This window comes from Corvus cornix, unplaced genomic scaffold, assembly GCF_000738735.6.
Source record: "Corvus cornix cornix isolate S_Up_H32 unplaced genomic scaffold, ASM73873v5 scaffold4, whole genome shotgun sequence".
Classification (NCBI taxonomy): domain Eukaryota; kingdom Metazoa; phylum Chordata; class Aves; order Passeriformes; family Corvidae; genus Corvus; species Corvus cornix.
This window is the reverse complement of record NW_024108689.1, coordinates 131,795-147,282: the sequence shown is the minus strand read 5'-3', so window position 1 is coordinate 147,282 and position 15,488 is coordinate 131,795. Positions and strand designations below refer to the sequence as shown.

The 15,488-nt window shown below is 63.2% G+C and overlaps 1 protein-coding gene across 1 annotated transcript; it reads right to left on the bottom strand.

The window, feature by feature from the left end:
* Positions 1-3,981: 3,981 nt before the first annotated feature.
* On the bottom strand, positions 3,982-15,472 carry G6PD (glucose-6-phosphate dehydrogenase). The gene is given in 14 exon segments (XM_039572568.1): positions 3,982-4,509; positions 4,770-4,862; positions 5,570-5,646; positions 6,010-6,245; positions 8,834-8,887; positions 8,890-9,019; positions 9,795-9,888; positions 9,977-10,102; positions 10,183-10,338; positions 10,952-11,169; positions 11,519-11,627; positions 12,736-12,773; positions 14,087-14,235; positions 15,394-15,472. Coding segments are annotated over 14 exon segments (1,824 nt in total). The 5' UTR covers positions 15,449-15,472; the 3' UTR covers positions 3,982-4,220.
* Positions 15,473-15,488: the final 16 nt, after the last annotated feature.

The following is a 15,488-nucleotide window of genomic DNA, read 5'->3' as shown; positions in this document are numbered from 1 at the left end:
GGAGCTGGGGCTGCTCAGCCCGGAGCGAAGGAGGCTCAGGGGAGCCCTCACCATTCCCCTCAACGCCCCGACAGGAGGGGGCACGGGGGGCTCGGGCTCTGCTGCCAGGCAGAAGGAGAGGACACAGGAGAACTGCGCCAGGGGAAGCTCAGGTTGGACATTGGGAAAAAATCCTTCACTGAAGGAGTGACTGGGCACTGGAATGGTCGGCCCAGGGAGGAGCTGGGGGCACCGTCCTGGGAGGGGTTTAACAAAGCCTGGAGGGGTTTAACAAAGCCTGGAGGGGTTTAACAAAGCCTGGACAGGTTTAACAAAGCCTGGACGTGGCGCTCAGGGCCGTGGTTTGGTTGGTGAGGAGGTGTTGGGTCCCAGGTTGGACGCGATGATCCCAAAAGTCTTTCCAACCTCATCCATGCTGTGATTCTGGGACTCTGTGATCGCGACCCTCCCGAGTCCCTGGCTGCAGGGGGATTTTCTGCTCCCTCATGGGATGCAGGTGGACAACAAAGTCTGAGCCAGCCCGTGCCCAGCTGTGCCATCGGTGTGGGGGAAGTTTGGGGGAACTCTCTGCCACCCCGGCCCTGCTCCTCCTCCCGGCTGGGTGCGGAGCTGCTGGGACACGGGGAAGGGTCCCAATGCTTCCCCCACTCGCCCCCGAGCCGCGCACACATTTCGGGGCACTTTGAAGCAATCCAGGGGTGAAGTTGGGTGTTGGAGGTTCAGGGTTTTCCTTTTCTTTCTTTCTCTCTGGGGAATTTCTCCCGCTTTGTTGCCAGGAGACACCAACGAGCCGTCCTCAGGAGACAGAAGAAGCTGCCCCGCAGGGAGCGGCTGGCGGCCCTCTGAGCTGGGGGGCTTCTCTCGAGGGGCAGAGACACCCGAGATCTGGGCTGGGGAGGGGGCTGGGCGCAGCTCAGAGGGGCAGAGACACCCGAGATCTGGGCTGGGGAGGGGGCTGGGCGCAGCTCCGAGCTCTCTCTGGTGCTCTCGGCCTTCGGCGGGGAGAGAGGCAGCGGTGGCTGTGGGGAGAATTGGTCACCACTGCAGGATTCCGTCTCCTGCTGCCTTTCCTCTCCCGTGAGTGCAGCTCTGTTCGTGAGAGCGGCCGTTGCACTGGGGCCTCATTAACAGCCGGCCTTCACTAAAACAGGGCCCTTCACCCTCTGCTCGGGTGCCTCAGGTGAGAAACCCCGGGGTCCCGAGCCCCCTTTCCCTCCCGGGGAGCCTCTCCCGGCGCGCTGGGGAGCCGGGCTGCCGCTGCTCAGCCCCGTGCCCCTGCCACCGCTCCGGCTCCGGGCTGCCGCTGCCCAGCCCCGCCGTGCCCCTGCCACCGCTCCGGCTCCGGGCTGCCGCTGCAGCCCGCAGCCCCGGCCCGCCGGGCCGCCCGCGGCTCCCGCTGCAGCTGCCGAGTGTCTGGCACAGCTCCTCTGCCAGCCGGGGCTCTGCCCGTCCCCGCCGCTCCGGCCGCCGCTCCCGCGGCTCCCGCCGGGCACCGGGCCCGGCTGCCCGGGGGGGTGAAGGCAGCGCCTTTCCCGTCCCCCCCGGCTGCGCGCGCCGCTGAAAGGAGCCGATCGCCGGCTCCCTGCCGTGAGCACGAGCGAACTGGGAAGGGTCAGCGACCGTGAAGCGCAAGGCCAGGAGGAACAGGAGCCCTTGGAAAGGAGCGCAGAAGCCGCTGCCGCCGCCAGCGGAGCCCCGCGCGTGCCGGGAGGGAAAGGCGGGCAGCGCGTTGCGGCCGAGGCGGCCCAGGGGCGCCAGAAAGAGCCCGAGGAGGAAGAGGAGCCTTCCTCAGTGCGGCCACCAGGGCACCCAGCGCGCCTGGCACGAGTGCCAATGCCATCGACGCTTCCGAGAAGGGATTTGTACAACCCCTCCCGCCCGGGCACCGCGATGAACATTCACGAGCGGGACCGTGAGCGCTGCGGCGCGGAGAGCCGGGGCCGCGTTCGGAGCCGCGATCCCCACGCCCGCGCTGGGCCCAATAAACCACGCCCGCCCCACGGCCCCGGCCCCGCCCCGGCCCCGGCCCCGGCCCGGCCCCGGCGCTGCCGCCCCCGGGCTCGGTTCGGGGCCGTTCGGCGGCACCGCGCTCGAGCAGCGCCCCCTGGCGGCCGCGAGCGGAGCTGCCCCGGGGGAAGGGCCCGAGACCAGAGGGGCCGGAACCGGGTCTGGAACCGGCTCTGGAACCGGGTCTGGAACCGGGTCTGGTACCGGCACCGGCTCTGGCAGGCTCTGGCACCGGCTCTGGAACCGGCTCTGGCACCGGCACCGGCTGTCGTACTGCACCAGCTCTGGTACTGGCACCGCCTGGCACCGGCACCGGCTCTGGTACTGCACTGCCTCTGGTACCGGCACCGGCTGTGGCACCGGCACCGGGTGCCCGCTCCGTTGCTGGCGCTGCCGGCGCCGGGGCTCGTTCGCCCTCTCAGACGCGCCAGGGCAGAACCGCTGCTCCTTCTGCCGCCGCGGTGCCCAAAGCCCCTCAATCCCAAAGCGACACCGATCCCGAGGGAACGGGGCCGGATTTTCCGTCCCAAAGGAGGCTCCCGCGCCCTCGGCCCGCGCCTGCCTCCAAACCGAGACGCTGTGTCCCACTGAGCCGGAGCTCCACGAGCCCTGGCGGGCTCCCAGGGGCACCTGGGTTCAAGGAGGCGCAGCTCTGTCCTGGCTGACACCGGTTAAACGGGATTCCCTTGCGTCACAGCGCTCTCCTGGGTTCCGTGAGCCGCTCTGTGTCACACCAGCCCGCGGCTTCCACGAGCCTCCGCAGTGTCCCTGTGGCCCCCTGGCTCCAGGAGTGGCCGGCTCGGAGCTCCTGGCGCTCAGCAGCTCTCAGGAGGAGCGGCCGCAGGGACACCGTGCAGACGGTGCCATCGCCCCGGCTGTGCCCACGGCCCGCCCAGCCCCCCGCGCCTGGGCCTGTCCCCGCCACGCCCTCGGCCTGGAACCCCCGCGGGCCCTCAGGTGTGCGGGTGACACCGGTGACACCGGTGAGCCCTCAGGTGTGCGGGTGACACCGGCGAGCCCTCAGGTGTGCGGGTGACAGCGGTGACACCGGCGAGCCCTCAGGTGTGCGGGTGACACCGGTGACACCGGTGAGCCCTCAGGTGTGCGGGTGACACCGATGCGGCCGCCCCCCGGCCCCGCCCCGCTCTCCAGCGGCCCCGCCCCCCCCCCCGCCGCCTCTGGATTGGCTGCTGCCCCTCTGGCCCCGCCCCTCCTGCCCCCCGCCTCGGATTGGCTGCCGCCGCTGGCCCCGCCCCTTCTGCGCTCACAAGCCCCCCTCGCCTGTTCCCCGGCAACGGCAGCGGTGCCTCATTAGCATAGATCCTCATTAGCATAGACCCTCATTAGCATAGACCCTCACTAGCATAGACCCTCATTAGCATAGACCCTCACTAGCATAGGCCCTCATTAGCATAGACCCTCATTAGCATAGACCCTCATTAGCATAGATCCTCACTAGTATAAACACTCATTAGCATAAACCCTCACTAGTATAGACCCTCATTAACATAGACCCTCATTAGCATAAACCTTAATTAGCATAAACCGTCATTAGCATAGACCCTCACCAGCATAAACCCTCACCAGCATAGACCCTCATCAGCAGACCCTCATTAGCGTAGACCCTCATTAGCATAGACCCTCATTAGCATAGACCCTCACCAGCATAAACCCTCACCAGCATAGACCCTCATCAGCAGACCCTCATTAGCGTAGACCCTCATTAGCATACATCCCCATGAGCCTCAGCCCCGCCCCCCTCTGCCCCCCCAGCCATGGGGATTGTGCCCCATAAGTGCCAGGGCTGGGGGTGCCCCACAAGTGAGGGGCTCTGCCCCGTCAGTGCCAGGGGTCTCGGCCCCCCCGAAGCGTTGGGGTTCTGCCCCATAAACGCCACGAGGGGCTGTGACCCTCCAAACAAGGGGGACTCTGCCCCATAAGTGCCTGGGGGCAATTACAAAGTGCTGGTGGTAATTAATTAGCCAAAGATGCGTTTATTTGGTCCTGGTTAATGGGGGGTTAATTGATTAATTGATTGGGGTTAATCATTAATTGCTCCCAGGGAGGGGGGGCAGAGGTAATGAGGGGGTAATTAAGCTTTGGAGGCTGATTGAGGGGGAAGGGGAGCTTTGGTCCCAGCTGGGGGGTTGGGGGGCCCAGGGGAGGCTATGGGGTGGGACTGGGGGCTCTATGGGGCGGGGGGGTTATGGGAGTCAGCCCCAGCCCAGGAGTGTTTTTGGGGGGCTGGAGTGTGGGGGGGGCTGTGGGGCAGGGGGGGTCCAATGGGACAGGATTGGGGGTCTTATGGGGTGGGGGTGGTCCCACAGGGCACCAACCCCGCCAGAGCCCTGGAGTGTTGTTGGGGGCCCCTCTGAGGGTCCCCCGTGGGTCCGGCCATGGGTCAGGGGTGGGGGTCGGGCCCGGGGGGGGCACCCACCGATAGGTGCCCTCGTACAGGAACCCCACCCGCCGCAGGAGCTCGTCCGCCTCGGGGGGCCTCGGCTGGGAAAGGGGCGGACACGTGGTCAGGGGGGACCCCTGGGACCCCCCAAATCCCCAACGGGACCCCCAGCATCCCGAAAGCCCATTGGGACCCCAGGACCCCCCAAACCCCTGGACCCCCAAATTCCCAGTGGGATCCCTGGGACCAAGCCCTCCCCAGGTGCCCCCCAGAGCCCCAAATTCCTGCCCCAGGTGCCCCCCAGAGCCCCAAATTCCTGCCCCAGGTGCCCGCAGCCCCCCGGGCCCCCCCTCCCCCTCACCTGCCGTAGGGGTAGGGGATGGGCGGCTCGCGGCGCTGCTCGATCTGGTGCAGGAGGGGGGTGAAGATGCGCCAGGCCTCGCGCAGCTCGTCACTGTGGGGGGGGGGCACCCCAAAGCTGAGCCCGGGGACCCCAAAACCCTCCCCAAACCTCACCTGGGCTCACCTGGGCCCCCAAACTGGTCCCATCTTCCCCCCGAACTGGAGTCACCTGTTCCCCCCAAACTGGTCCCAGCATCCCCCCAGGGGACTCGCCTGTCCCCCAAACCAGTCCCACCTGCCCTCCCCAAACTGGACTCACCTGCCCACCCCCCCCCCCAAAATGGTCCCACCTGTCCTCTCAAACTGGTCCCACCCATCTTCCTGCCTTCCCTCCCCAAATTGGCCTCACCTGTCCCCAGACCCCACCTGCCTCCCCAGACTCACCTGCCCCCCTCAAACCAGTCCACTCTGCTCCTCCAAACTGGTCCCATCTTCGCCCTGCCAAAATCCCACCTGCTCCCCCTAACCTGGCCCTCACCTGCCCCTCCCAAATCCCATCTCCCTCCCCCCAAACTGGTCCCACTCACCCTCCCCAAACTGGCTTCACCTGTCTCCCCATGTCCCACCTGTGCCCTCCCCCCACCATGTCTCACCTGTCCCTCTGTCCCCCTGTTCCCCCCGTGTCCCCCATTCCCAGGTGTCACCTGTCCCTCTGTCCCCCCTGTTCTCCCCATGTCCCCCCCATGTTCCCAGGTGTCACCTGTCCCCCTGTCCCCCCATGTCCCCCCATGTTCCCAGGTGTCACCTGTCCCGTCTCACCTGCGCACGAAGTGCATTTGGTTCCCGCAGATGACGTCCAGCAGCAGCCGCTCGTAGGCGTCCGGCAGCTTCACATCCTGGGGGGCAATGGAGGGGCCTGGGGGGGTCCGGGGCACCCCCAAGTGCGGGGGGACACCTGGGCTTCGGGGGATCTCACCAGGTGTAGGGGGACCCCAGGGTTTGGGGGTGTTGGGGGCTTCTCTGGGTTTGAGGTGGCCTCGGGTGTGTGGGGAACACCCCCAGGTGTGGGGTCTCCACACCCAATTTTGGGGTGTCAGTGTTCCATTTTTGGGTTTCAATGCCCCAATTTTGAGTCTCAGTGTTGCAATTTCGGGGTTCCAGCCCCGGTTTTGGCTCCCCAAACCCCATTTGGGGTCTCAATGCTCCGTTTCCGTTTCCGTGTCCCCAAACCCCATTTCCCCCTGCCCGTTTTCGAGTACCTTGTAGCGGCTGCCGTAGGTGAGGTCGAGCTCGGACTCCTCGGGCCGCAGGAACATGCCCGGTTTCTTGGTGTTGAGTTTGGCGTAGACGGCCTCGCGCGGCTGCACCCGCACCACCAGCTCGTTGCGCTTGCACTGCTGCGCAAAGATGTCCCCGGGCACCTCCCGGAACTGCAGCCGCACCTCGGCCTTGCGCTCGTTCAGCGCCTTCCCGCAGCGCAGGACAAAGGGGACACCTGGGGACAGCAGCACTGGCATTGTCATCATCGTCATTGTCATCATCAGCATCATCATCGTCATCAACATCCATCAACGTCGCCATCAACACCATTGTCATTGTCATCATTGTCATCATCATCACCATCAACATCGCCATCAACACCATTGTCATTGTCATCATCGTCATCAACATCCATCAACAGCACCATCAACACCATTGTCACTATCATCATCATCAACGTCCATCAACAGCGCCATCATCATTGTCATTCACTGCCATTGTCATTATTGTCATTGTCATCATCAGCATCACCACCGTCATCAACATCCATCAACATCGCCATCAACACCATTGTCATTGTCATCATCGTCATCGTCATCATCACCATCGTCATCAACATCCATCAACAGCACCATCAACACCATTGTCATTGTCATCATCGTCATCACCACCGTCATCAACATCCATCAACATCACTATCAACACCATTGTCATTGTCATTGTCATCATTGTCATCATCAGCATCATCATCGTCATCAACATCCATCAACATCGCCATCATCATCGTCATTCACTGCCATTGTCATCATTGCCGCTGTCATCATTGACATCATCAGTGTTATCAACATCCCTCAACATCCCCATCATTGCCATCGTTGTCATCATCATCAACATCACCATTGTCATCATCAACATCATCCTGCATCGCTGCAGCCGCACCTCGGCCTTGCGCTCCTTCAGTGCCTTCCTGCAGCGCAGGACAAAGGGGACACCTGGGGACAGTGGCATTGGCATCGTCGACATCCATCAACATCATCACTGTCACTGCCATCCTCGACATCGTCATCCATCAACATCGTCATCATCGTCATCAACATCCATCAACATTGTCATCATCGCCATCGTCAACATCATCACCATCCATCACCATCCCAGCACCTTCCCAGAGCATGGCATGGAGGGGACACCTGAGGGGTCATCATTGTGGTCATCATTGTCATTGCCAATGTTGTCATCAACATCATTGACCTTATCAACATCGGCATCCTCAACATCGGCATCATCATCGACCACATCATTGATCTCATCATCTACACTGTCATCGTCAACATTGTCAACATCATCAGTCATCAATGCCCATCAACGTCCATCAACATCAACATCCATCAACATCCATCAACGTCCATCATCATTGTTATCATCACCATCAACATCATCAATACCGTCACCATCAACATTGTCAACATCATCATCACCGTTGCCATCATCATCAACATCCATCAATATCATTAACATTGTCATCATCATCAATATCATCATCAATGTCCATCACCATTGTCATCATCATGGTCAACATCATCATCAACATCGTCATCAGCACCCATCAACGTCCAGCACCACTGTCATCATCATCGTCAACATCCACCAACATCATCATGGTCATCAACATCATCAACTTCCACCAACATCGTCATCATCAATATCGCCAACATCCAGCACCACTGTCATCATCATCATCATCATCCCCCAACATCATCATCGTCGTCATCCACATCATCAACATCCAGCACCGTCATCATCATCATCCCCCATCATCATCGTCATCATCAATATCGCCAACATCCAGCACCACTGTCATCATCATCATCCCCCATCATCATCATCATCATCAATATTGCCAACATCCAGCACCACTGTCATCATCATCATCATCACCATCATTCCCCAACACCATCATCGTCATCATCCACATCATCAACATCCATCACCATCACCAACATCACCATCAACAAAGTCATCAACATCCATCAGTGGTATCACTGTTGTCACCATCATCATCGATGTCATCACAATCCTCACCACCACCCATCCCCATCCCAGCGCGTTCCTGCAGTGCAGCACCAGCAGCACACCTGGGACACCATCAGCATTGTCACCACCATCATCATCATCATCACAGACATCCCCATTGCTCGTCATCTTCATCATCATTCCAACCATCACCATGGTCAACACCTCTGTCGTCCTCTGTCCTCAGTGTCACCATTGTGGCCATCACCATCATCAGCACCATCATCAGCACCATCTCCATGGTCACCACCAGCATCCTCACTATCATCAGCACCATCTCCACGGCCACCACCACCATCATTACCATCATGAGCACAGCCATGAACACCATGACCATGGGAACCACCATCATCATGGTCATTGTCATCATCATCACCACCATCATCATCATCACAGCCACGAACATCATCACCATGGCAACTGCCATCAGCCTGGCCACCACCACTGTCATTCTCTGCTCATCAATGTCACCGTCACGGCCATCATCATCACCATCTCCATGGCAAACGTCCTCATCATCCTCACGGCCATTGCCATCATCACCTCCATCATGCCCCATCAACACTGTCACCATGGCCACCACCATCATCATCAGAGCCGTGAACGTTGTCACCATGGCAACCGCCATCACCATGCTCATTGCTATCATCACCACCATCATCACAACCACAAATATCATGGCCTTGGCAACCATCTCCATGGCCACCGCCACCATCACAGCCATCACCATCACCATCGTCGCGCCTCTCTCACCGTCCCAGCGCTCGTTGGCCACGCGCAGCACGGCGGTGGCGAAGGTGGGCGTGTGGAGCCGGGGGGCACCGTGGGGTCATCCAGGTAGCCCTTCTGTGCCTCGGGGGGGCCCTCGGGGTTGCCCACGTACTGGCCCAGCACCACATCCTGCAGCTCCACAGGGCTGATGCACTTGAGCACCTTCACCTGGGGGACACGTGAGGGACACTTGGTTATGGGGCACCGGTGAGACCACAGGGTGGGACGGGTTGGGGATGTGGTTATGGGGGGCCACCAGTAAGAACAGGCAATGGGATGGGGGTGTGGGGATGTGGCCATTGGGGGATGTGGCTTTGGGGGGTCATCAACAAGAAGGTGGTGACAGGATGTGGTCTGGGACATGGCCACAGGAGTTGTGGCTTTGGGGAGCCACCATCGGTAACGGGGTGATGGGACATGGCTGGGGATGTGGCTGGGGGGACATGGTTTTGGGGGCCACCATCAAGAAAGCGGTGATGGGATGTAGTTGGGGACATGGTTTTGGGAGGCCACCATTGATAACGGGGTGGTGGGATGTAGTTGGGGACATGGTTTTGGGAGGCCACCATTGATAACGGGGTGATGGGATGTAGTTGGGGACATGGTTTTGGGAGGCCACCATTGATAACGGGGTGGTGGGATGTAGTTGGGGATGTGCTTTTGGGAGGCCACCATCGATAATGGGGTGGTGGGACATGGCTGGGGATGTGGCTGTGGGGGATGTGGCTTTGGGGGCCACCCTCAAGAGCACGGTGGTGGGACACGCCTGGGGTGGGGGGATGTGGCCATAGGGGGACACAACCAAGGGACACAACCCTGGGGCCACCTGGGGATGGTCCCCGTGGCCGTGACGTGACCGTCAGGGACACAAAGCTCAGTGACCGGTGCGGTGTCAGGGGGTGGTGACGCGTTGGTGACACGCCTGTGTCCCTCCTGTCCCCACCTTCTCGTCGCGGACATCGTCGGGGTCAGTGGACGCCGGCTTCTCCATGGCCACGAGGCAGAGCAGCTGCAGAAGGTGGTTCTGCATCACGTCCCTGTGGGGAGCCGGCGCTGCCAGGGGGTCGGGGGACACGGGGGGACACCGAGGGGACACCGGGGGACACGGGGGACATCCACCCTCACCGGATGATGCCGAAGTCGTCGAAGTAGCCGCCGCGGCCCTCGGTGCCGAAGGGTTCCTTGAAGGTGAGCACCACGCAGGCGACGTTGTCGCGGTTCCAGATGGGCCCGAAGATGCGGTTGCCAAACCTGGGGTGGGTGAGGGTGGGTGAGGGGCCGTCCCGTGTCCCCTCCGGTGCCCCCGGTCCCCTCCCGTGCCCCCGGCGCACCGCAGCACCATGAGGCTCTGCACCATCTCCTTGCCCAGGTAGTGGTCCATGCGGTAGATCTGCTCCTCACGGAACAGCGCGCTCAGGTGCGCCGACAGCTCCTCCGACGAGCCCAGGTCCCGCCCGAACGGCTTCTCCACGATCACCCGGTTCCACCTGCGGACAGGGACACGGGGATGGGGACACGGGGGGACACAGGGGAATACGGGGACGTGAGGGACGGGGACATGGGGCAACATGCAGAGACATGGAGGGACATGGGGGTACGTGGGGACATGGGGGACATTGGGGGGACATGGGAACAGAGGGATGTGGGGGGACACAGCAAATATGGGAGATGATGGGGGGACACATGGGGACACATGGGGACACGGGGGGACACATGGGGACATGGGGGGACACATGGGGACACGGGGGGACATGGGGGGACCCACGGGGACATGGGGTGACACATGGGGACACATGGGGACACATGGGGACACGGGGGGACACGGGGGGACACACGGGGGGACACGAGCACACACAGGTCGTACCCAGGAGGCGTGGGGGGACACGAGGACACAGGGAGACACAGGGAGACACAGGGAGACACAAGGGACGTGGGGACACGGGAGACACGGCACATGGGGGACACGGGAACGTGCACAGACCCGGGGGACAAGGGGACATAAGGACACGGGGGGACACAGCACGGACACGGTGGCAACCCAACCTGTGTCCCCTGCAGTCACCTGCCCCGTGTGTCCCATCCCTGGGTGTCCCCACTCACCCCTCCCCCATGCAGAGGGCCCGCAGGTGCTGTGTCACCGGCGTGTACACGCTGGGGGGCAGGGCCAGGTAGAAGAGCCGGTGGGCGCGGCCGCCGCCGGGCAGCCCCCGCAGGTGAGCGTCCAGCGCCCGGAACGAGGCCTCGTCCCCGTACTGACCCCGCACGAAGCTCTGCAGGGCCAGGAACGCAGCCAGGCGGGGCTCGTCCTCGGGGTTCACCTGAGGGGACAGGGACACACAGGGGACAGGTGAGACGGGGACACAGGGACACAGGGCCTGTCCTCAGGGGTCACCTGTGACAGGGAGGGACAGGTGAGGGGACACAGGGACACAGGGCCTGTCCTCAGGGGTCACCTGGGGACATGTGGGGCCAGGAGGGGTCAGAGAAGACAGGTGGGGACAGAAGGAACAGGAGGGGACAGATGAGGCCAGGAGGAGTCAGGAGGGGACAGGAGGGGTCAGAGAAGACAGGTGGGGACAGGAAGGGACAGGAAGGGACAGGAGGAGTTGGGAGGGGACAGAAAGAACAGGAGGGGACAGGAGGGGACAGAGGGGACGGCGCTGTCACCTTGAGGTAGGGCAGGGTCTGCTCCCGGATGAGCTCCACGGTGAGGGGCGAGCGGGCGAAGCCGACGACGCGTGTGGCATCGGGGAGGAGCCCATCCCGGAACAGCCACCTGGGACAAGGCACAGCACTGTCACCCGTGTCACCTGTGTCCCCAAACCCCCCAGGGACACCAGCATCGGGGAGGAGCCCATCTTAGAGCAGCCCCCTGGGGACAAGCACTGTCACCCGTGTCACTTGTGACACCCACAGAGTCCCCAGCCCCCCAGGGACACCGGCATCGGGGGGTGGCTGTCCGGGGACAAGGCACAGCGCTGTCACCTGTGTCACCAACCCCCTGGGCACACCCATGGCGCTGTCACCAGCCCACCCCCCGGGACAGCAGGGAGCAGCCTGTCCCAGAGCAGCCACCTGCGGGGACACCGCTGTCACCAAACCCCCCGGGCACAGCCACAGCACCGGCACCACCCCCCTCTGGGGACACCAGGCCGGAGGTGGCACCGGTGTCACCAAGCCTCCCCCAGGATGGCGGCACTGGTGATGGCGGCTGCTGTGCCCATGTCACCCTCGGGGAGGTAACAGGGGACAGGTGACACAGGGCACAGAAGCAGCAAAGGGAGGAACTGGGGACACTGGGGTCGTACTGGGAACACTGGTGCCAGCTGGTGACACAAGCGGCCCTGGGGACAGTGGGGACACACAGCTGTGGTGACACTGGGGCAGACAATGGCACTGGGGACAGCAGTGACCAACACTGGTGACCCTGGGGACATTGGTGACCCCAGAGTGGCCCTGGAGATACCGGTGACCTTGATGGCCCTGGGGACAGCTGGGATGGCCCCAGTGACCCCGGTGACATCAGTGACCCTGGGGACAGGTGAGGACATTGGTGGCCCTGGTAACCCTGGTGGCCTCAGAGTTGGGGGCACATTGGTGGCCTTGGTGACCCCGGTGGCCCTGGGCACAGGGGGTGGACCTTGGTGGCCCTGGGGCCATTGGTGACCGTGGTTGCCTGGGTGGCTTTAGGGACATTGGTGACCTTGAGGACCCAGGTGACAGGTGGGACACAGGTGGCCTTGATGTCCCCACATGTCCTCGCTGTCCCCACATGTCCCCCACATGTCCCCACGTGTCCCCCACATGTCCCCACTGTCCCCGCTGTCCCCACATGTCCCTGCTGTCCCCACGTGTCCCCACTGATGTCCCCGCTGTCCCCGTACCAGATCGTGGGGTAAATCTTCTTCCTGGCCAGGTCGCCCTGTGGGGGAGGGGCCGTCAGGGGTGGGGGTGGGGCCAGGGCCGCACCCAGCGCTGGCCCCGCCCTTCCCCTCCCCCACCCCCGGAATGTGCTGAGTCAGCGGTGCCGCCCCTCCCCCCCCGCCCCCCGGGGTGTTTAATTAAGGGGTGTTGGGTAATGAGGTGGGGGAGGAGGAAGTTGGGGTGCGGGAGGGGGAGGGGCGGCCTCGCCCTGGCGGGTGACCTGGGGGGAGGGGCGGGGGAAGATTTTGGGGTGCCCCTCCCCCACTCCCCCGAGGCATCGGGGCGGCCGCCCCTCCCCCAGCTCCCCAGTGACCCCAAATAACCCCCCAGCCCCCCAGGGACCCCTCGGCATACCCAAAGTGCCCCCAGCCCCTTTGTGCCCCCCCAGCCCCCCGATGTCGCCCATCACCCCCAGTGTGCCCCCAGTTCCCTCCTCACTTCCTTCAATTCGCCCCCGGCCCCCCAAATCCCCCCCAATTCTCTCCTCAGCCCCCCAGACCCCCCAACATCCCCCAATCTCCTTTACTGCCCCCCAACATCCCCCCCAATCTCCTTTATCACCCCCCACTCTCCTTTATTCCCCCCTAATCTCCTTTATTGCCCCCAAGACCCCCCAATCTCCTTTACTGCCCCCCACATTCCCTAATCTCCTTTACTGCCCTCCAACATCCCCCCAATCTCCTTTATTCCCCCCAACATCCCCAATTCCCCATCCCCCCTTATTGCCCCCAAGTTCTCTTTCCAGCCCCCGATATCCCCCCACTGCCCCCCGGTTTGCTTCCCCCTTTTGTGCCCCCTCCAGCCCCCCAATTTCCCCCCAAACCCCCTTCACTGCCCCCCTGAACCCCCTCAATATCCCCAATTCCCACCCAAACCCATTCATTTCCCCCCGCAAGTCCCAAATTTCTCCCTGTAACCCCCTTCATCCCCCCCTCCAACACCCCAAATTCCCCCTAAACCCCTTCATCCCCCCTCCAACACCCCCAATTCCCCCAAACCCCTCCCTTCACCCCTCCAGCCCCCCAATGTCCCTCCCAATGCCCCCCACATCCCTTTCTCCCCCCCAAGCCCCAAATTTCTCTCCCAATCCCCTTCCTTTTCCCTTCCCAGCCCCCCAATATCCTCCAGACCCCTTTATTCCTCCCCAAGCCCCAAATTTCTCCCCCAGTCCCCTTCATTCCCTCCTCCAGCCCCCCAATATCCCCCTAAACCCCTTCACTGCCCCCCCCCAGCCCTAATACCCCTCCCCAATTCCCCCCAAACCCCTTCCTCCCCACGCCAGACCCCCCCCAAAGCCCCGTCCCCACTCACCGAGGCTCCGAGGATGACGAGGACGTGCGGGTGGCCCTGCAGGAAGGCTCCGTCCCGGCTCAGCTCCTGCCGGAGCATCCCGCACACCTGCGAGCGGCTCAGCTCCCCCCCGGAGCCGGGCTCCTCCTCACCTGGGCCCGGCATCGCTCCTGGGGGCCGGATCGGGCACTTGGGGGGCCGGATCGGGCACTTGGGGGGCAGGTTCGGGGGGTTCGGGGGCAGGTTCGGGAGGTTCAGGGGCAGGTTCGGGCACCCCGGGCAGGATTTGGGGAGCAGAGGAGCAGGTTTGGGCACCCCAGGGCAGGATTTGAGGGGTTGTGGGGCAGGAACGGGCCCCTGGAGGGAGGGGTGGGCACTTGGGGGGCAGGGCTGGCACTTGGGGGGCGGGATGGGGCACGGGGGGGATGGGATTTGGATGTTTTGGGGCGGGCTTGGGCAGCTGGGCAGCGGGATTTGGCAGCCGAGGGGCAGGAGCAGAAGTTGGGCGGCGGTTTCGGGGTGTTGGGGGGCAGGACTGGGCAGCCCGGGTGGGGCTTGGGCACTTGTGGGGCGGGATTTGGGTGGGGGGGGCTGGAATTTGGCACCTCGGGGACGGGATTTGGGCGGTGGTGGCGGGGCCGGGGTGGGGCAGGACACGGCCTCCCCCCATCGCCCCCCAAACCGGCCCCATCGCCCCTCCAGACCCCCAAATCCCCCTAACCCCCCCCACCCCCACTGCCTCTCCGAACCCCAAATCCCCCCACGACCCCCCACCCCCAGTTCCCCCCCAGATCCCCCAAATCCCCCCCTTTTCCGCCTTCGGCCCCCCCAAATCCCTCGTAACTCCCCTCACCACCCCCCCTCCCCAATTCCCTCCCGCTCCCCCCATGGCCCCCAAGGCCCTCACGGACCCCCCAGTTTCCCTCGAATCTCCCTCAATCTCCCCAAATCTCCGATTTTCCCAATTTCCGCCTTCCCCCCCCTCAGTTTCCCCTCAACCCCCTCAGAACCTCCCCAGAGCCTCACGGACTCCTCAGCACCTCCAGACCCCTAAATTCCGCCCTCAGCGCCCCCAACCCCCCCCATAAACCTCCCCCAACTCCTCTACACGCCCCCAAACCCCCCCAGACCCCAAATCCCCCCCCATTTCCGCCCTAAAGCCCCTCCACAACTCCCCTCAGCCCCCTCCAGTTTCCCTCTAGCGCTCCCCCCCAGGCCCTCATGGACCTCCCGGACCATCCCAGACCCCAAAGCGCCTCAAATCCTCCCAAATTCCCCAAATCCTCCCAAATTCCCCCAATTCCCCAATTTCCCGGCTCGCCCCGCACCTTCCCGCTCCGGCCGCGCTCGCGCCGCCTCCCCCACGCTCGCGCGGGTCCCCATCCCCTCACGGAGGCCACGCCCCTGGCCACGCCCTGTCCCC